Source organism: Hyla sarda, chromosome 11 (genome assembly GCF_029499605.1).
Source record: "Hyla sarda isolate aHylSar1 chromosome 11, aHylSar1.hap1, whole genome shotgun sequence".
In the NCBI taxonomy this organism is placed as follows: domain Eukaryota; kingdom Metazoa; phylum Chordata; class Amphibia; order Anura; family Hylidae; genus Hyla; species Hyla sarda.
The window spans coordinates 5692628-5714086 of record NC_079199.1 but is presented as its reverse complement, the minus strand read 5'-3'; the positions used below and the strand labels follow the sequence as shown (position 1 = coordinate 5714086).

General features: G+C 48.1%; 1 protein-coding gene across 2 annotated transcripts in view; it reads right to left on the bottom strand.

The window, feature by feature from the left end:
- The window catches only part of SLC24A4 (solute carrier family 24 member 4), a 77533-nt gene that overhangs the window by 26813 nt on the left and 29261 nt on the right, over nt 1-21459 (bottom strand). For both annotated transcript variants that reach the window (XM_056547074.1, XM_056547075.1), the window contains exons 3-4: nt 6949-7025; nt 2683-2757 (exon numbers count right to left, since the gene is read on the bottom strand). In XM_056547074.1, coding sequence (XP_056403049.1) covers nt 2683-2757; nt 6949-7025 — 152 coding nt within the window. The remainder of the gene's footprint in view (nt 1-2682; nt 2758-6948; nt 7026-21459) is intronic.

Sequence of the window (21459 nt, the reverse complement as noted above, 5' to 3'; positions counted from 1 at the left end):
GATATGAGTTAGATAGATGAATAGATAGATACGAGATAGATAGATAAATAGATAGATACGAGATAGATAGATAAATATGAGATAGATAGATAGATAGATATGAGATAGATAAATAGAAAGATCGATAGATATGGGATAGAGATAGATACATAGATAGATTTTTTGTTTCCGTTTAACGTAAATGGTAAGCAGAATCAGTTACATTATAATAAAAAATGGATAATGAAGTATATACCTTTTTTGGCGAACCCAATAGTGTAGTTAACTACGTTTATGCATAAAGCTAAATTAAATGTTCTTTAACGTTAACACTGAAACAGAGACAAAAACACAGTGTGAACGCGGCCTCACAAAAATCATGTTGAAGGGGTTATCCAGGATTAGAAAAACATAGGTGCTTTCTTCCATAAACAGCGCAACCCCTGTCCTCAGGCTGTGTGTGGTATTGCAGATCAGTTCTATTGATGTAAATGGAGCCAAGCTGTATCCAAGTTAAATACAGTGCGCTGGATTTATCACTTGCGCAACAGTTATTTGGCGCAAATGCAGGAATGTCCTTGGCTTTTCACCTGTTTTTTTTTCACTACGCAGGCACTTCCTGCCATTTTGTGCAAATTTTTGTTGTAACACGCGCAATATTTTAAATTTCGAGAAGCAACTGGGAAAGCCTCTCACTTGTGCAGCAGGTTTCGCATTGCGCAAAAATGTTCGCGATTTAATTTTTCACTTTTTTAAGTTGTTGACGTTGGTTTCGTAAATTTTTCTTTAGCGCTTTCAGGGGGCGTGGTTACATTTTGGCTAGCAAGAAGAACAACCAAACACTTGTACAAAAATTTGCGCTAATCATAAATTCGCCACCCCCAGTATATTTAAGAAAGTAGCAGAACACCGTACAGAGGTATAATCTTTATCATCCACCATATAATCCATTGAGTCTTCCCTGACCAAAAAAGGGGTTAATGTTCATTAATTCCGTTCCTGCGACAACATTTTCCCACCTCTGTTTTTTCCGCTGCTCGCCGTTTCGGTTTTGTCTCTTTCGCCGTTGTTCCTGAATGTCAGCGCTCACCATTGTGCCTGTTAATCTTTTTTTTTCCCAACTTTATCCCTGACACGTCTCATCACCATTTGACAACACAGCGACTTCCCGCTGAGATGCTGAGCAGCGGCGGCGGCTCAATCTGCGCCAAACTTCAAACGCCAAACTCGTCTCACAGAAAGATAATGATGGGGAAGCGGCGAGATGGCGAGAAAATATTATATTATCTGGGAATCTGACTTCATGTGGGTCAAGCGGTGAACAACAATGACCAGACACTAGATCAGTGTTTCCCCAAGCAGGGTGCCTCCAGCTGTTGCAAAACTACAACTTCCAGCATGCTCGGACAGCCTTCGGCTGTCCGAGCATGCTGGGAGTTGTAGTTTTGCAACAGCTGGAGGCACCCTGCTTGGAAAACACTGATCTAGAGTGATACATTGTGGCAACACTGCCCCCAAAAGTGCCGGTCAGGGGTTCAGGTGCACAGAATAGAGTCATGTGACCATTTTGAAGCCTGCTGATTGGATTACAGGGTTTACAGAAGGGGTGGGACATATGAGACAGCCAATCCCCTGACTGGTACTTTGCGACAATTTAGCAGCTGTAAGTAGAATGAATTAATGAGAACGTTCCAAGAACAGCGCCTCCCCTGTTTACAGGTTGCGTGCGGTATTGCAGCTCAACGCCATTCAATTAATTTGCCCTAAACTGCAATACTAGACACAAGCCCTGGACAGGTGTGGCACTGTTTTTGGAAAAAAGCAGTAATGTTTATGGACAGGAAGTAGCTGTCTGCATCGGCCATTGTCGGCCATATTGGCTGTCATAGTTCCTGCTGTTTTTGATCACAGGTAGAACCTATGATCTTCTGAGAGACACCACTAGCAGAGATAATCCCTGAACAGGTGTTGCGCTGTTTTTTGGAAGGAAGCAGTAATGTTTTCGGACAGGAAGTAGCTGTCTGCATTGACCAACGTCGGCCATATTGGTTGTCATGATGCTGCTGTTTACGTCACTAAGTCACAGGTAGAACCTCTGATCTTCTGAGGGGCACCACAAGTAGAGACAGCCCTTGGACAGGTGTGGCGCTGTTTTTAGAAGGAAGAAGTAATGTGTATGGACAGGAAGTAGCTGTCTGCATCGGCCATTGTCGGCCATATTGGCTGTCATGGTGCTGCTGTTTAAGTCACTCAGTCACAGGTAGAACCTAAGATCTTCTGAGGGACACCACCAGTAGAGACTGCCCTTGGACAAGTGCGGCGCTGTTTTTGGAAGGAAGCAGTAATGTTTACGGACAGGAAGTAGCTGTCTGCATTGACCAATGTCGGCCATATTGGTAGTCATGGTGATGCTGTTTTCGTCACTCAATCACAGGTAGAACCTAAGAGCTTCTGAGGGACACCACCAGTAGAGACAACCCCTGGACAAGAATGCCTTAACTGCTATGCTGAACAATCGTATTCCGCTTCCTGGCTCTTTGCTTGTGTTGGTGCCAGTTTTCACTGCGGCTCTGGCATTCTATTCACATATATATATATATATGTATGTATCCTGTGCTGAGATCTGCATTGCACGGAGGAGGCAGGGTACGTGATATGTAACACAATGCTCTATGGGGGATTATAGTAAATCAATCAACTCACCTCGCAGATCTTCTCCAGAGAGGGAACAAAGAAGTCATCGCACACGATCGCCAGCGCGTAGAACATGTACAGAGCCTGTGATCAAAGAGAACAACGCGTTTCACTGCCTCCATCTACACATCAGATGCTTCACATTGTGGGGTATGAATAATTCAGGGGTTCAGTGCGCTACATTCTAGCAGAGATACACTGTACATATATTCCTACAGGACGCCCCCTGACACAATAAACACCGCCGCTCTCTGCTCATTCGCATGGAGGGGACGCCGCTCGCTCAGAAAATTAGCGCAAATTTGCTTTGATGTCAGGGACAAATCACTTTATTATTTTTTTTTCCCGTAGAGAAGACGACATCTGATCCCGGAGAATTTACTTATCGATCTATAGGGTGGACCATTAATGTGAGGCCGGTGGGATTCTGATGGCGAGATAATGGCGCTGATTACGTTACGAGGCTGTAATAAGAGGAGCTGTAAAGACTTCAGACCTCCGACTACCGCGCCGCGGTCAATACTCCCGTCATGGGGCAAATGGGAGGGGGGTTAGTGAAACTATGGAATGTGCTTAGATACAGCGGCTCGGTAGCTAGTGCCAATTCATACATGACAGGTTTAGATATGATAAGACAGTGTTTACCAACTAGGGTGCCTCCAGCTGTTGCAAAATTACAACTCCCAGCATGCCCAGACATGCATGCACTAGGCATATGGCATCACATCATCTCGCTGTTTACTCGTACCCTAATTGTTATGTATTCCATTAGATTTTGCTGTTGTGGCCACAGTTCATGTTCCCTGAGGAATCTACTGTATAGGAAAGAAATGTGTCGGAATCAAATCTTTTGACATCTCTCTGAGACAGTGTCTCCCAACCAGTGTGCCTCCAGCTGTTGCAAAACTACAACTCCCAGCATGCCCGGACAGCCAAAGGCTGTCTGGGCATGCGCGAAGTTGTAGTTTTGCAACAGCTGGAGGCACCCTGGTTGGGAGACACGGTGATAGGTGTATGATGAGGGTAGTAGTCCCTGTCGTGTATGTCATGGAGCTGAGTTAACCCAAATGTTCCTTTTTTCTAAATGAAGCTGTTCCCACACACAAAGCCCAGGAATAAGACGTCTGTAGCCAGAATTCCCGTAAACAACTTTGTTAGTACAGTTTAGGAATCTACATAGCTAACAGACATATAGGTGATGTGTATTGCTTCTTTTTAGCCATTTTGTCTCGCGTGTCGAATATATTATACTGTAGGGGTGCACCGAGCCAAAAAAAGGTTGGGAACCACTGCTGTAGACTGTATCCTGGAATTGGGATTAGAACTTGAAGTAGAAACAGCAACTCTTTGGGCTGAGGGGCCCTGACTGACTAGAGTAAGGTGGAGTCTTATCCCTGGAGAGGAGGGCAGACTTGGCCCCGGCTTCTTCATCTATTGGCTAGGAGTCTGCATGTGACCAAATAAATCCTTCAGCTGTACATAAAATACAATACAAAACCATAAAACCTCTGTGAGCTGTAAACCTCAGTGTAGTATTTAGGCAAAACAGAAAATATGTTTATAATGCATAAAATTATTTTACAAGATTACACTGATGACATCACATACCTGTAGATTACACTGATGACATCACATACCTGTAGTCTACACTGATGACATCACATATCTGTAGTCTACACTGATGACATCACATACCTGTAGATTACACTGATGACATCACATACCTGTAGTCTACACTGATGACATCACATATCTGTAGTCTACACTGATGACATCACATACCTGTAGTCTACACTGATGACATCACATATCTGTAGTCTACACTGATGACATCACATACCTGTAGTATACACTGATGACATCACATACCTGTAGTATACACTGATGACATCACATATCTGTAGTCTACACTGATGACATCACATATCTGTAGTCTACACTGATGACATCACATACCTGTAGTCTACACTGATGACATCACATACCTGTAGTATACACTGATGACATCACATACCTGTAGTCTACCCTGATGACATCACATATCTGTAGTCTACACTGATGACATCACATACCTGTAGTATACACTGATGACATCACATACCTGTAGTATACACTGATGACATCACATATCTGTAGTCTACACTGATGACATCACATATCTGTAGTCTACACTGATGACATCACATATCTGTAGTCTACACTGATGACATCACATACCTGTAGTATACACTGATGACATCACATACCTGTAGTCTACCCTGATGACATCATATACCTGTAGTCTACACTGATGACATCACATACCTGTAATCTACACTGATGACATCACATACCTGTAGTCTACACTGATGACATCACATACCTGTAATCTACACTGATGACATCACATACCTGTAGTCTACACTGATGACATCACATACCTGTAGTCTACCCTGATGACATCACATACCTGTAGTCTACACTGATGACATCACATATCTGTAGTCTACACTGATGACATCACATACCTGTAATCTACACTGATGACATCCCATACCTGTAGTCTACACTGATGACATCATATACCTGTAATCTACACTGATGACATCACATACCTGTAGTCTACACTGATGACATCACATATCTGTAGATTACACTGATGACATCACATACCTGTAGATTACATTTATGACATCACATACCTGTAATCTACACTGATGACATCATATACCTGTAATCTACACTGATGACATCACATACCTGTAGTCTACACTGATGACATCACATATCTGTAGATTACACTGATGACATCACATATCTGTAGATTACACTGATGACATCACATATCTGTAGATTACACTGATGACATCACATATCTGTAGATTACACTGATGACATCACATATCTGTAGTCTACACTGATGACATCACATATCTGTAGTCTACACTGATGACATCACATATCTGTAGATTACACTGATGACATCACATATCTGTAGATTACACTGATAACATCACATATCTGTAGTCTACACTGATGACATCACATATTTGTAGTCTACACTGATGACATCACATATCTGTAGATTACACTGATGACATCACATACCTGTAGATTACACTGATGACATCACATATCTGTAGTCTACACTGATGACATCACATACCTGTAGTCTACATTGATGACATCACATACCTGTAGATTACACTGATGACATCACATACCTGTAGTCTACACTGATGACATCACATATCTGTAGATTACACTGATGACATCACATACCTGTAGCCTACATTGATGACATCACATACCTGTAGATTACACTGATGATATCACATACCTGTAGATTACACTGATGACATCACATACCTGTAGTCTACACTGATGACATCACATACCTGTAGTCTACATTGATGACATCACATACCTGTAGATTACACTGATGACATCACATACCTGTAGTCTACACTGATGACATCACATACCTGTAGATTACACTGATGACATCACATACCTGTAGATTACACTGATGACATCGCATACCTGTAGATTACACTGATGACATCACATACCTGTAGATTACACTGATGACATCACATACCTGTAGTCTACACTGATGACATCACATACCTGTAGATTACATTACTGTAGGTTCCTGCGGATCATGTGTGTTATAATTTTGTGTAGTATTATAAGATCAGCTCTTTCTGCCCCCGTCATTATTCCGGCGCAGTTTTCCGGCGCGGCCGCATTCATCTTGAACATTGAGACGAATCAGGAGAATACTAATCGCTCATGATAAAATACTTACTGTAATGTGTCAGAGCGCAGCCGTGCCCCAAGGTCTGAACAGGGCCCTAACATTTATTACTACAGAGGGTGTGTACCATCTCGTGTCTGCAGCTCCTATGCAGAGCCATTTGTCTCCATGGTAACAGACTACAAACCCTGCGTAGTCCTGACTCCCTCCAGATCATGCCTGCTCCTTGTTCACCTACATTTGATAGTTTGTTTCTAGTTTGTTACCAGACTAATACATTTTAACTGCACTGATACATTGTAACAAACTTGCTGCACAGGAGAGATATTTGTGCTGCAGATGTTTAGTTCACAATGAATTCTCCATAATGTTGTCAATTGTAATTAGGACAGGACAAGTCTTCACCTTCTGATACAAACGAAAATGTTCCTATTCACTGACAGCAAACAGGGATACAATTGTAATACTCCGTGTTCAGAATTGGTATAGCCATCTGCATTTAACCCTTTCATTTCTGTCCTAGAAGATAAACTTACGCAGAAGATGTGCAGCAGGACGGCTCCTTTTTGTCGTTCCTTGATGTTGAATAAATCCTCTGGAAACTCATTAATAGCTGAAAAAAAGGAAAAGAAGATCTGAGAACAATAAAAGTTCTATAAAATAATACATAAAAGACTAAACACAAAGTATACAACAAGAAAAAGAGGGTACAATGTAATGTACGTACACAGTGACCTCTCCAGCAGAATAGTGAGTACAGCTCTGGGGTATAATACAGGATATAACTCAGGATCAGTACAGGATAAGTAATGTAATGTATGTACACAGTGACCTCACCAGCAGAATAGTGAGTACAGCTCTGGGGTATAATACAGGATATAACTCAGGATCAGTACAGGATCAGTAATGTAATGTATGTACACAGTGACCTCACGAGCAGAATAGTGAGTACAGCTCTGGAGTATAATACAGGATATAACTCAGGATCAGTACAGGATAAGTAATGTAATGTATGTACACAGTGATCTCACCAGCAGAATAGTGAGTACAGCTCTGGGGTATAATACAGGATATATCTCAGGATCAGTACAGGATAAGTAATGTAATGTATGTACACAGTGACCCAACCAGCAGAATAGTGAGTACAGCTCTGGAGTATAATACAGGATATAACTCAGGATCAGTACAGGATAAGTAATGTAATGTATGCACACAGTGACCTCACCAGCAGAATAGTGAGTACAGCTCTGGAGTATAATATAGGATATAACTCAGGATCAGTACAGGATAAGTAATGTAATGTATGTACACAGTGACCCCACCAGCAGAATAGTGAGTGCAGCTCTGGAGTATAATACAGGATATAACTCAGGATCAGTACAGGATAAGTAATGTAATGTATGTACACAGTGACCTCACCAGCAGAATAGTGAGTGCAGCTCACAAAGAAAACTCAATATAAAGATGCATTTGGCCAATGAAGTGTGTTGATCTGCTGTATCTAATCTCACCATGCGTGATACCGTCTCAGAGAATGATTCAGCACTACATTCCCTATCATGTAGTGATGACCTACTAGAATAATTATATATATTTTGTTCTCATTCCTGCAGGTTTGGCGCACACGGTGCAGTAATAGTCTGTACTCCGCAGGACAGTACAGCAGACAAGGACAAGCACAGAATCGCTGATATTGTAGATGTCGGCTCTAAATGGCGGCTGATGGGTAACAAGCTGGAGGGATTGTGTCTCATTACTGCAGGAAGCAGCGCCAGGCGGACAGAACACGGCACGAATCCCACAGCGACTCCCCGGGGACCCCGGAGGAAACATCGCAACGTTACCTGAAACCACACAATGTGCAGAACTGAGGGGACTGCAGATGTGTATACACCGGGCTCATCCATACTGCCCCCCAAGTGTTCTCATCCTGTACCACAAGTGTCCTCATCCTGTACCCCAAGTGTCATCATCCTGTACCCCAGGTGTCATCATCCTGTACCCCAAGTGTCCTCATCCTGTACCACAAGTGTCCTCATCCTGTACCCCAAGTGTCATCATCCTGTACCCCAGGTGTCATCATCCTGTACCCCAAGTGTCCTCATCCTGTACCCCAAGTGTCCTCATCCTGTACCCCAAGTGTCCTAATCCTGTGCCCCAAGTGTCCTCATCCTGTACCCCAAGTGTCCTCATCCTGTACCCCAAGTGTCCTCACCCTGTACCCCAAGTGTCATCATCCTGTACCCCAAGTGTCATCACCCTGTACCCCAAGTGTCATCATCCTGTACCCCAAGTGTTATCATCCTGTACCCCAAGTGTCATTATCCTGTACCCCAAGTGTCCTCATCCTGTACCCCAGGTGTCATCATCCTGTACCCCAAGTGTCATCATCCTGTACCCCAAGTGTCATCATCCTGTACCCCAAAGTGTCCTCATCCTGTACCCCAAGTGTCCTCATCCTGTACCCAAAGTGTTATTATCCTGTACCCCAAAATGTCCTCATCCTGTACCCCAAAGTGTCCTCATCCTGTACCCCAAGTGTCATCATCCTGTACCCCGAGTGTCCTCATCCTGTACCCCAAGTGTCCTCATCCTGTACCCCAAGTGTCCTCATCCTGTACCCCAAGTGTCCTCATCCTGTACCCCAAGTGTTATTATCCTGTACCCCAAAGTGTCTTTGGTCTGGGGCCCTATTGCCAATAAATAAGACAGATACTTCTGAGATAATACCCAGTAACATATTCTCCCTTTGTTCTATGCCCCTGGGTGCAGCCTCAGTGATCCCCATCTATACTTCTCCTATGTGTTACTATGGGTAACAGCCCCTTTTTGTCAGCCGCTGCAGGAATAATGTGTTCCTTCTCATTAGTGATGTGTCGGTGCCGCTCATCCCCCTCTCCAGCGCTACATCTAAGCCATTTGTCATCGCAGCGTGGACGCCACAGACACGGCCACGGATCTCGCCTCTGATTTACAGCACCTGCCCTACATTTTATCTGACAATGTTAGAACATAAAAGTTCCCTAATAAGCAGCAGATATCACCGAGTGCGAACAGGCGGCTACATCTCCAGAGCCAAAATATATAACGCTTTGCATGATGGGTGATTAAAGTTGATTTCACCCTCTGAGTGTGTCCAGCGCCTCCTGATGTCCGCCACCTCCTTGGAGGCTCCTTGTTTTCCTTGAAAATATATAAGACACCAGTACAGGGAACTGTTCTCATAGTGTCAGGACAGCCAAAAACTACAACTCCCAGCATGCCTGGACAGCCAAAAACTACAACTCCCAGCATGCCTGGACAGCCAAAAACTACAACTCCCAGCATGCCTGGACAGCCAAAAACTACAACTCCCAGCATGCCTGGACAGCCAAAAACTACAACTCCCAGCATGCCTGGACAGCCAAAAACTACAACTCCCAGCATGCCTGGACAGCCAAAAACTACAACTCCCAGCATGCCTGGACAGCCAAAAACTACAACTCCCAGCATGCCTGGACAGCCAAAAACTACAACTCCCAGCATGCCTGGACAGCCAAAAACTACAACTCCCAGCATGCCTGGACAGCCAAAAACTACAACTCCCAGCATGCCTGGACAGCCAAAAACTACAACTCCCAGCATGCCTGGACAGCCAAAAACTACAACTCCCAGCATGCCTGGACAGCCAAAAACTACAACCCCCAGCATGCCTGGACAGCCAAAATCTACAACACCCAGCATGCCTGGACAGCCAAAAACTACAACTCCCAGCATGCATGGACAGCCAAAAACTACAACTCCCAGCATGCATGGACAGCCAAAAACTACAACTCCCAGCATGCCTGGACAGCTTACGGCTCAATACACAACCAGTTCCAGGGATCAATTAATAATGTGTATCTCCTGTGCAGTGATCCTCAAGCTGTGGCCCTCCAGTTGTTGCAGCCACAACTCCCAGCATGCATGGACAGCCAAAAACTACAACTCCCAGCATGTCTGGTCAGCCTTCCGCACAATAAAACAATCAGCTTCAAGTTTACATTTCTAACACATTGCTCTAGTGCATTGATCCCCAAGATGTGCCTCCCCAGATGTTGCAAGACTAAAAATCCCAGCATGCCTGGACAGCCTTCGGCTCAATACACGACCAGCTCCAGGAATTAATTCACAATGGTTTGCTCCTGTGCAGTGATCCTGAAGCTGTGGCCCTCCAGATCTTGCAAAACTACAACTCCCAGCATGCCTGGACAGCCAAAAACTACAACTCCCAGCATGCCTGGACAGCCAAAAACTACAACTCCCAGCATGCCTGGACAGCCAAAAACTACAACTCCCAGCATGCCTGGACAGCCAAAAACTACAACTCCCAGCATGCCTGGACAGCCTTGCTATGAGTTGTAGTTTTGCAACAGCTGGAGACACACTGGTTGGGAAACATTGATCTAGTACAGTGATGTTCAAGCTGTGGCTCTCCAGGCGTTGCAAAACTACAACTCCCAGCATGCCTGGACAGCTCTAGGGTTTAAAGAGAACCTGTCAACAAACCATATTTTCTAAACTAACTCAGATTATATTCCCTAACTCCTCCTAACACTTTTCCTGTTTTTAAAATTTTGCGAGCTTTAAAAAGCTCTACATCATACCTTTCCCCTTGCTCACATTGTGTGAGCTCCCGGCATGAGAAAGTGGGCGTTCCCCACCTCACCCGCGTGCACTTCCTGAGTTTGGTCTCCTGCCATGCCGGGAAGAGACCAAACTAACTGTTTGACTTGTGCAGGGAACAGAACAGAGCCACCTAGTGGACGTTTTTTCAATCACATAAAAAGATATAAAGGTTGAGAATTTTAATAGCAAGTAAATAGCAAAGTGTCTTATAATTACATAAGGAACAATATAATTTTATATATATATATATATATATATATATATATATATATATATATTAAAAGTTTAGTTTGGTGACAGGTATTTTTTAATTCACAATGGGTTGCTCTTGTGCAGTGATCCTGAAGCTATGGCCCTCCAGTTCTTGCAAAACTACAACTCCCAGCATGCATGGACAACCAAAAACTACATCTTCTGGACAGCATTGCTATGAGTTGTAGTTTTGCAACAGCTGGAGATACACTGTTTGGGAAACACTGATCTAGTGCAGTGATTCTCAAGCTGTGGCTCTCCAGGTGTTGCAAAACTACAACTCCCAGCATGCCTGGACAGCCGAAGGCTGGGAGGTGTAGGTTTGCAACAGCCGGAGGGCCACAACTTTAGGAATTCCTACCTAGTATTTCAGGTATGATCCAAGACATGCAACCCCCCCCCCCCCTGCCTCATTCATCTAAATTGTATCTATCATTAGTTCCGCAGTCTGATACATTGTATCCAGATCAGTAAAACAATCCTATTCATAAGTGTAAACACAAAACCGTCATTGAGGAGAACTCCAGCCACGGCAGTGGAGGGCCCCGGGGGGGGGGGGGGGGGATCAACAATTACAGGGAGGGATGCGGATCAGGATCAAAGCTCTAAAACATATGAGAGATCACAGACCAGGGGGCGGATGCAGCCAGGAGGGGGGTCGGATATGCACCCCCAATACCCATCACTATTAGGGGCTGAACTTCTTTTTTGTTCCTTTAATGGTCATGTGATCAATGCCGTCAGACCTCATGTTCATTGCAGCGTGCCCAGCCAGCCCCTGGAGCATCACAGTTTGGAGACCATTGATCTATTGTGTTCTGACACATGAATAATCTCTTCAAACCCTTGGTAAAACTTTAGTGCAACATTAACGCCAATTTTACATGTGGAATTTAGAACAATTTTTGCATCCAAACTGTCCACTATTGACTTCAATGAGAAATAGTTAGGGGCCTCACAGAAAGACATGTGATCTGTAACTCTGAATTCTCTCCTATCATCCCTGACCCCAAGAGCTCACAATCTAATCTCCTATCATACAATGTATCACTCCCATCATCCCTGACCCCAGGAGATCACAATCTAATCTCCTATCATACAATGTATCACTCCCATCATCCCTGACCCCAAGAACTCACAATCTAATCTCCTATCATACAATGTATCACTCCTATCATCCCTGACTCCAAGAACTCACAATCTAATCTCCTATCATACAATGTATCACTCCCATCATCCCTTACCCCCAGGAGATCACAATCTAATCTCCTATCACACAATGTATCACTCTCATCATCCCTGACCCCAGGAGCTCACAATCTAATCTCCTATCATACAATGTATCACTCCCATTATCCCTGACCCCAGGAGCTCACAATCTAATCTCCTATCATACAATGTATCACTCCCATCATCCCTGACCCCAGGAGCTCACAATCTAATCTCCTATCATACAATGTATCACTCCCATGATCCCTGACCCCAGGAGATCACAATCTAATCTCCTATCATACAATGTATCACTCCCATCATCCCTGACCCCAGGAGATCACAATCTAATCTATCACATACAATCTGTCACTCCCATCATCCCTGACCCCAGGAGCTCACAATCTAATCTCCTATCATTCAATGTATTACTCCCATCATCCCTGACCCCAGGAGACCACAATCTAATCTCCTATCATACAATGTATCACTCCCATCATCCCTGACCCCAGGAGCTCACAATCTAATCTCCTATCACATACAATGTATCACTCCCATCATCCCTGACCCCAGGAGAACACAATCTAATCTATCACATACAATGTATCACTCCCATCATCCCTGACCCCAGGAGATCACAATCTAATCTCCTATCATACAATGTATCACTCCCATTATCCCTGACCCCAGGAGACCACAATCTAATCTCCTATCATACAATGTATCACTCCCATCATCCCTGACCCCAGGAGATCACAATCTAATCTCCTATCACATACAATGTATCACCCCCATCATCCCTGACCCCAGGAGATCACAATCTAATCTCCTATCATACAATGTATCACTCCCATCATCCCTGACCCCAGGAGATCACAATCTAATCTCCTATCATACAATGTATCACCCCCATCATCCCTGACCCCAGGGGATCACAATCTAATCTCCTATCATACAATGTATCACCCCCATCATCCCTGACCCCAGGAGATCTTGATGTAATCTTCATGTCTAATACAATGTATCACTCCCATCATCCCCAGGAGATCACAATCTAATCTCCTATCATACAATGTATTACTCCCATCATCCCTGACCCCAGGAGATCACAATCTAATCTATCACATACAATGTATCACTCCCATCATCCCTGACCCCAGGAGCTCACAATCTAATCTCCTATCACATACAATGTATCACTCCCATCATCCCTGTCCCCAGGAGATCATGATGTAATCTTCATGTCTAATACAATGTATCCCTGCTAACCTCTTTGGAGTGATACATTATATGACATTCCTTTCATGTCTCTGTATAACCAGATATTCTCTTGTATTGTAGCATTATATAATACAATAACACAAGATTCGCACTTCACATTTATATGATCTTGACCACGGATGTTGGGGGTTATACCCCCCGCAGGGTTCAGCGCAGGCGCATTATGACGGAACTACAACTGCCCAATCTGGCCATCGCCTCCCAATAATCTCTGTTGGAGCAGCTGAATCCGGGAGAATGATCATGTTCTGCGCTTATCGGCCCCAAATCCCAGAACATGGAAAATTCATGAAGGTCTCAACCGGGGCCAAATCTAATCTAAGGATTGAAGGAGCCGACAGCATCAGGAAGGTGAAGCCTCAAAGAGAAACCGAGCAGAACAGCCACCCCCTCCCCCAAACCCAGACACAGAACCCCAGGATACAGTGGAATATCACACCAATCCTCTAGATGGCGCTGGTTTACTGAGCCTATTACACTGATGTTACATTGTATCTTATTACAGAACGACACAATGTATCAGAACCGGACACATTCAGTCCTATCTAATACAATGTAATCTGCAGCGTCCTAAGATACCTTATGTTATGTCTTCATTTCTCACTGTTTTTAGGATCTCTTCTTTCTGTCGGTAAATGTAATAGATGCGAGATATATAGATATGAGATAGATGATAGATAGATATGAGATAGATAATAGATAGATATGAGATAGATAGATATGAGATAGATATATATGAGATAGATATGAGATAGATATGAGATAGATAGATATGAGATAGATATGAGAGACAGATATGAGAGATAGATATGAGATAGATAGATAGATAGATAGACAGATATGAGATAGATAGATATGAGATAGATAGATAGATATGAGATAGATATGAGATAGATAGATATGAGATAGATAGATATGAGATAGATAGATAGATAGATATGAGATAGATAGATAGATATGAGATAGATAGATATGAGATAGACAGATATGAGATAGATAGATATGAGATAGACAGATATGAGATAGATAGATATGAGATAGATAGATAGATATGAGATAGATAGATATGAGATAGATAGATATGAGATAGATAGATAGATATGAGATAGATAGATATGAGATAGATAGATAGAAGATAGATAGATATGAGATAGATATGAGATAGATAGATAGATATGAGATAGATAGATATGAGATAGATAGATAGATATGAGATAGATAGATATGAGATAGATAGATATGAGAGATAGATATGAGAGATAGATATGAGATAGATAGATAGAGATGAGATAGATATATATGAGATAGTTAGATATGAGATAGATAGATAGATAGGAGATAGATAGATATGAGATAGATAGATAAATATGAGATAGATAGATATGAGATAGATAGATAGATAGATAGATAGATAGATATGAGATAGATAGATAGATAGAGATGAGATAGATAGATATGAGATAGATAGATAGATAGATATGAGATCAGCCTTTGGCTGTCCGGGCATGCTGGGTGTTATAGTTTTGTAACAGCTGGAGGCTCTCTGGTTGGGAAACTCTGATCTCATATGTATAGATAAATATGAGATAGATAGATAAATATGAGATAGATAGATAGATCGATAGATGATTGAGAATGGCAGCATGATGCTGCTGAAACGTTGTATCGTCCACATGGGTTAATAAAAACCTCCTCTTTGTTGCACTTTACGGGTGTGCTGCAAGGATAATTTCTTCTTTGGATCTACTTTCATGGTCTGTGATTGGGACTGTGCCTTCTTGCACCCCTGCACATTTGGGATTATATTTGGTTGTGCTGCCTCCACCCCTGCTTAGACAGATAGAAACATGAGTAGACTTAGTTGACGGATATTCTCAGTAGATCAGATCTTCTTCCCTCCTGGACTCTTTAGAGGATGTTCTCTACGTTCTGTTTGGTCGCAGCGTCTTGTGCAGCTTTGGGGTAATTAATTGCGTTTATCTCGATTTTTTGCGCCTTTAGCGGAGGATGGGAGTATTATGGAGCTTTCAGGTCTTCCTGAAGCCTGGAGCTGGGATAACACTAGGGGTCCCATTAGGCATCAGGGGCCCCTGTTATTGTGGCTCTAGACACAGAAGAGACATTTATAGAACAGACACATTTGGTGAAAAAAGGTCTGGGCTGTCATGTGGCTCCTATATCCCCTGTGTAGAATATAAAGCAAGTGAAGAAGATCCGAAGATGAGACACATCTGACCCATCATGGTTGAGAAGAGAGCGGCCAGGAGCAGGGGTGACAGGGGACCCATCATGGTGGAGAAGAGAGCGGCCAGGAGCCGGGGTGACAGGGGACCCATCATGATGGAGAAGAGAGCGGCCAGGAGCAGGGGTGACAGGGGACCCATCATGGTGGAGAGGAGAGCGGCCAGGAGCAGGGGTGACAGAGGACCCATCATGATGGAGAAGAGAGCGGCCAGGAGCAGGGGTGACTGGGGGACCCATCATGGTGGAGAAGAGAGTGGCCAGGAGCAGGGGTGACAGGGGACCCATCATGGTGGAGAAGAGAGTGGCCAGGAGCAGGGGTGACTGGGGAACCCATCATGGTGGAGAAGAGAGCGGCCAGGAGCAGGGGTGACAGAGGACCCATCATGATGGAGAAGAGAGCGGCCAGGAGCAGGGGTGACAGAGGACCCATCATGGTGGAGAATAGAGCGGCCAGGAGCAGGGGTGACTGGGGACCCATCATGGTGGAGAAGAGAGCGGCCAGGAGCAGGGGTGACAGAGGACCCATCATGGTGGAGAAGAGAGCGGCCAGGAGCCGGGGTGACAGGGGACCCATCATGGTGGAGAAGAGAGCGGCCAGGAGCCGGGGTGACAGGGGACCCATCATGGTGGAGAAGAGAGCGGCCAGGAGCAGGGGTGACAGGGGACCCATCATGGTGGAGAAGAGAGCGGACAGGAGCAGGGGTGACAGGGAACCCATCATGGTGGAGAAGAGAGCGGACAGGAGAAGGGGTGACAGGGGACCCATCATGGTGGAGAAGAGAGCGGCCAGGAGCAGGGGTGACAGGGAACCCATCATGGTGGAGAAGAGAGCGGCCAGGAGCAGGAGTGACTGGGGAACCCATCATGGTGGAGAAGAGAGCGGCCAGGAGCAGGGGTGACAGGGGACCCATCATGGTGGAGAAGAGAGCGGCCAGGAGCAGGGGTGACAGGGGACCCATCATGGTGGAGAGGAGAGCGGCCAGGAGCAGGGGTGACAGGGAACCCATCATGGTGGAGAAGAGAGCGGCCAGGAGCAGGGGTGACAGGGGACCCATCATGGTGGAGAAGAGAGCGGCCAGGAGCAGGGGTGACAGGGGACCCATCATGATGGAGAAGAGAGCGGCCAGGAGCAGGGGTGACTGGGGGACCTATCATGGTTGAGAAGAGAGCGGCCGGGAGCAGGGGTGACAGGGGACCCATCATGGTGGAGAAGAGAGCGGCCAGGAGCAGGGGTGACAGGGAACCCATCATGGTGGAGAAGAGAGCGGCCAGGAGCAGGGGTGACAGGGGACCCATCATGGTGGAGAAGAGAGCGGCCAGGAGCAGGGGTGACAGGGGACCCATCATGATGGAGAAGAGAGCGGCCAGGAGCAGGGGTGACTGGGGGACCCATCATGGTGGAGAAGAGAGTGGCCAGGAGCAGGGGTGACAGGGGACCCATCATGGTGGAGAAGAGAGTGGCCAGGAGCAGGGGTGACAGGGGACCCATCATGGTGGAGAAGAGAGTGGCCAGGAGCAGGGGTGACAGGGGACCCATCATGGTGGAGAAAGCGGCCAGGAGCAGGGTGACAGGGGACCCATCATGGTGGAGAAGAGAGCGTCCGGGAGCAGGGGTGACAGGGGACCCATCATGGTGGAGAAGAGAGCAGCCAGGAGAAGGGGTGACAGGGGACCCATCATGGTGGAGAAGAGAGCGGCCAGGAGCAGGGGTGACAGGGGACCCATCATGGTGGTGGATAGAGTGGCCAGGAGAAGGGGTGACAGGGGGACCCATCATGGTGGAGAATAGAGCGGCCAGGAGCAGGGGTGACTGGGGGACCCATCATGGCGGAGAAGAGAGCGGCAAGGAGCAGGGGTGACTGGGGGACCCATCATGGTTGAGAAGAGAGCGGCCAGGAGAAGGGGTGACAGGGGACCCATCATGGTGGAGAAGAGAGCGGCCAGGAGCAGGGGTGACAGGGGACCCATCATGGTGGAGAAGAGAGCGGCCAGGAGCAGGGGTGACAGGGGACCCATCATGGTGGAGAAGAGAGCGGCCAGGAGCAGGGGTGATTCTGTGCTGATTCTAAACCTGCTGGAAACCACAGTGGACTCTGCTACATCTACTACAATACTAACATTATAAGTAATGACTTTCCATATGTCAGGACCGTGAGATGCAGCTATATTCAGGCTATAAATGGAGATTTGTGTCTGGTCCCCCTGTCACCCCTTCTCCTGGCCGCTCTCCTCTCCACCATGATGGGTCCCCCTGTCACCCCTTCTCCTGGCCGCTCTCTTCTCCACCATGATGGACCCATCATGGTGGAGAAGAGAGCGGCCAGGAGCAGGGGTGACAGGGGGACCCATCATGGTGGAGAAGAGAGCGGCCAGGAGCAGGGGTGACAGGGAACCCATCATGGCGGAGAAGAGAGCGGACAGGAGCAGGGGTGACAGGGGGACCCATCATGATGGAGAAGAGAGCGGCCAGGAGCAGGGGTGACAGGGAACCCATCATGGCGGAGAAGAGAGCGGACAGGAGCAGGGGTGACAGGGGGACCCATCATGATGGAGAAGAGAGCGGCCAGGAGCAGGAGTGACTGGGAGACCCATCATGGTGGAGAGGAGAGCGGCCGGGAGCAGGGGTGACAGGGGACCCATCATGGTGGAGAAGAGAGCGGCCAGGAGTAGGGGTGACAGGGGACCCATCATGGTGGAGAAGAGAGCGGCCAGGAGCAGGGGTGACTGGGGGACCCATCATGGTGGTGGAGAGAGCGGCCAGGAGAAGGGGTGACAGGGGGACCCATCATGGCGGAGAGGAGAGCGGCCAGGAGCAGGGGCGACAGGGAACCCATCATGGTGGAGAAGAGAGCGGCCAGGAGCAGGGGCGACAGGGGACCCATCATGGTGGAGAGGAGAGCGGCCAGGAGCAGGGGTGACAGGGGACCCATCATGGTGGAGAGGAGAGCGGCTAGGAGCAGGGGTGACAGGGGACCCATCATGGTGGAGAAGAGAGCGGCCAGGAGCAGGGGTGACAGGGGACCCATCATGGTGGAGAAGAGAGCGGCCAGGAGCAGGGGTGACTGGGGGACCCATCATGGTGGAGAGGAGAGCGGTCAGGAGAAGGGTTGAAAGGGGACCCATCATGGTGGAGAGGAGAGCGGCCAGGAGAAGGGGTGACAGGGGACCCATCATGGTGGAGAAGAGACCGGCCAGGAGAAGGGGTGACAGGGGACCCATCATGGTGGAGAAGAGAGCGGCCAGGAGAAGGGGTGACTGGGGGACCCATCATGGTGGAGAGGAGAGCGGCCGGGAGCAGGGGTGACAGGGGACCCATCATGGTGGAGAAGAGAGCGGCCAGGAGCAGGGGTGACAGGGGACCCATCATGGTGGAGAAGAGAGCGGCCAGGAGCAGGGGTGACTGGGGGACCCATCATGGTGGTGGAGAGAGCGGCCAGGAGAAGGGGTGACAGGGGGACCCATCATGGCGGAGAGGAGAGCGGCCGGGAGCAGGGGTGACAGGGGACCCATCATGGTGGAGAAGAGAGCGGCCAGGAGCAGGGGTGACAGGGGACCCATCATGGTGGAGAGGAGAGCGGCTAGGAGCAGGGGTGACAGGGGACCCATCATGGTGGAGAGGAGAGCGGCTAGGAGCAGGGGTGACAGGGGACCCATCATGGTGGAGAAGAGAGCGGCCAGGAGCAGGGGTGACTGGGGGACCCATCATGGTGGAGAGGAGAGCGGCCAGGAGAAGGGTTGACAGGGGACCCATCATGGTGGAGAGGAGAGCGGCCAGGAGAAGGGGTGACAGGGGACCCATCATGGTGGAGAAGAGAGCGGCCAGGAGAAGGGGTGACAGGGGACCCATCATGGTGGAGAAGAGAGCGGCCAGGAGAAGGGGTGACAGGGGACCCATCATGGTGGAGAAGAGAGCGGCCAGGAGCAGGGGTGACAGGGGACCCATCATGGTGGAGAAGAGAGCGGCCAGGAGCAGGGGTGACTGGGGGACTCATCATGGTGGAGAAGAGAGCGGCCAGGAGAAGGGGTGACAGGGGACCCATCATGGTGGAGAAGAGAGCGGCCAGGAGAAGGGGTGACAGGGGACCCATCATGGTTGAGAAGAGAGCGGCCAGGAGCAGGGGTGACAGGGGACCCATCATGGTGGAGAAGAGAGTTGCCAGGAGAAGGGGTGACAGGGGACCCATCATGGTGGTGGAGAGAGCGGCCAGGAGCAGGGGTGACAGGGGACCCATCATGGTGGAGAAGAGAGTGGCCAGGAGAAGGGGTGACAGGGGACCCATCATGGTGGAGAAGAGATCGGCCAGGAGAAGGGGTGACAGGGGACCATCATGGTGGAGAAGAGAGCGGCCAGGAGCAGGGGTGACTGGGGGACTCATCATGGTGGAGAGGAGAGCGGCCGGGAGCAGGGGTTACAGGGGACCCATCATGGTGGAGAAGAGAGCGGCCAGGAGAAGGGGTGACAGGGGACCCATCATGGTGGAGAAGAGAGTGGCCAGGAGCAGGGGTGACAGGGGACCCATCATGGTGGAGAGGAGAGCGGCCAGGAGAAGGGGTGACAGGGGACCCATCATGGTGGAGAAGAGAGCGGCCAGGAGAAGGGGTGACAGGGGACCCATCATGGTGGAGAAGAGAGCGGCCAGGAGCAGGGGTGACAGGGGACCCATCATGGTGGAGAAGAGAGCGGCCAGGAGAAGGGGTGACAGGGGACCCATCATGGTGGAGAAGAGAGCGGCCAGGAGCAGGGGTGACTGGGGGACTCATCATGGTGGAGAGGAGAGCGGCCGGGAGCAGGGGTGACTGGGGGACTCATCATGGTGGAGAAGAGAGCGGCCAGGAGAAGGGGTGACAGGGGACCCATCATGGTGGAGAAGAGAGTGGCCAGGAGCAGGGTGACAGGGGACCCATCATGGTGGAGAAGAGAGCGGCCAGGAGAAGGGGTGACAGGGGACCCATCATGGTGGAGAAGAGAGCGGCCAGGAGAAGGGGTGACAGGGGACCCATCATGGTGGAGAAGAGAGCGGCCAGGAGCAGGGGTGACTGGGGGACCCATCATGGTGGAGAAGAGAGCGGCCAGGAGCAGGGGTGACTGGGGGACTCATCATGGTGGAGAAGAGAGCGGCCAGGAGAAGGGGTGACAGGGGACCCATCATGGTGGAGAAGAGAGCGGCCAGGAGCAGGGGTGACAGGGGACCCATCATGGTGGAGAAGAGAGCGGCCAGGAGAAGGGGTGACAGGGGACCCATCATGGTGGAGAAGAGAGCGGCCAGGAGCAGGGGTGACTGGGGACCCATCATGGTGGAGAAGAGAGCGGCCAGGAGAAGGGGTGACAGGGGACCCATCAAGGTGGAGAGAGCGGCCAGGAGCAGGGGTGACAGGGGACCCATCATGGTGGAGAGGAGAGCGGCCAGGAGCAG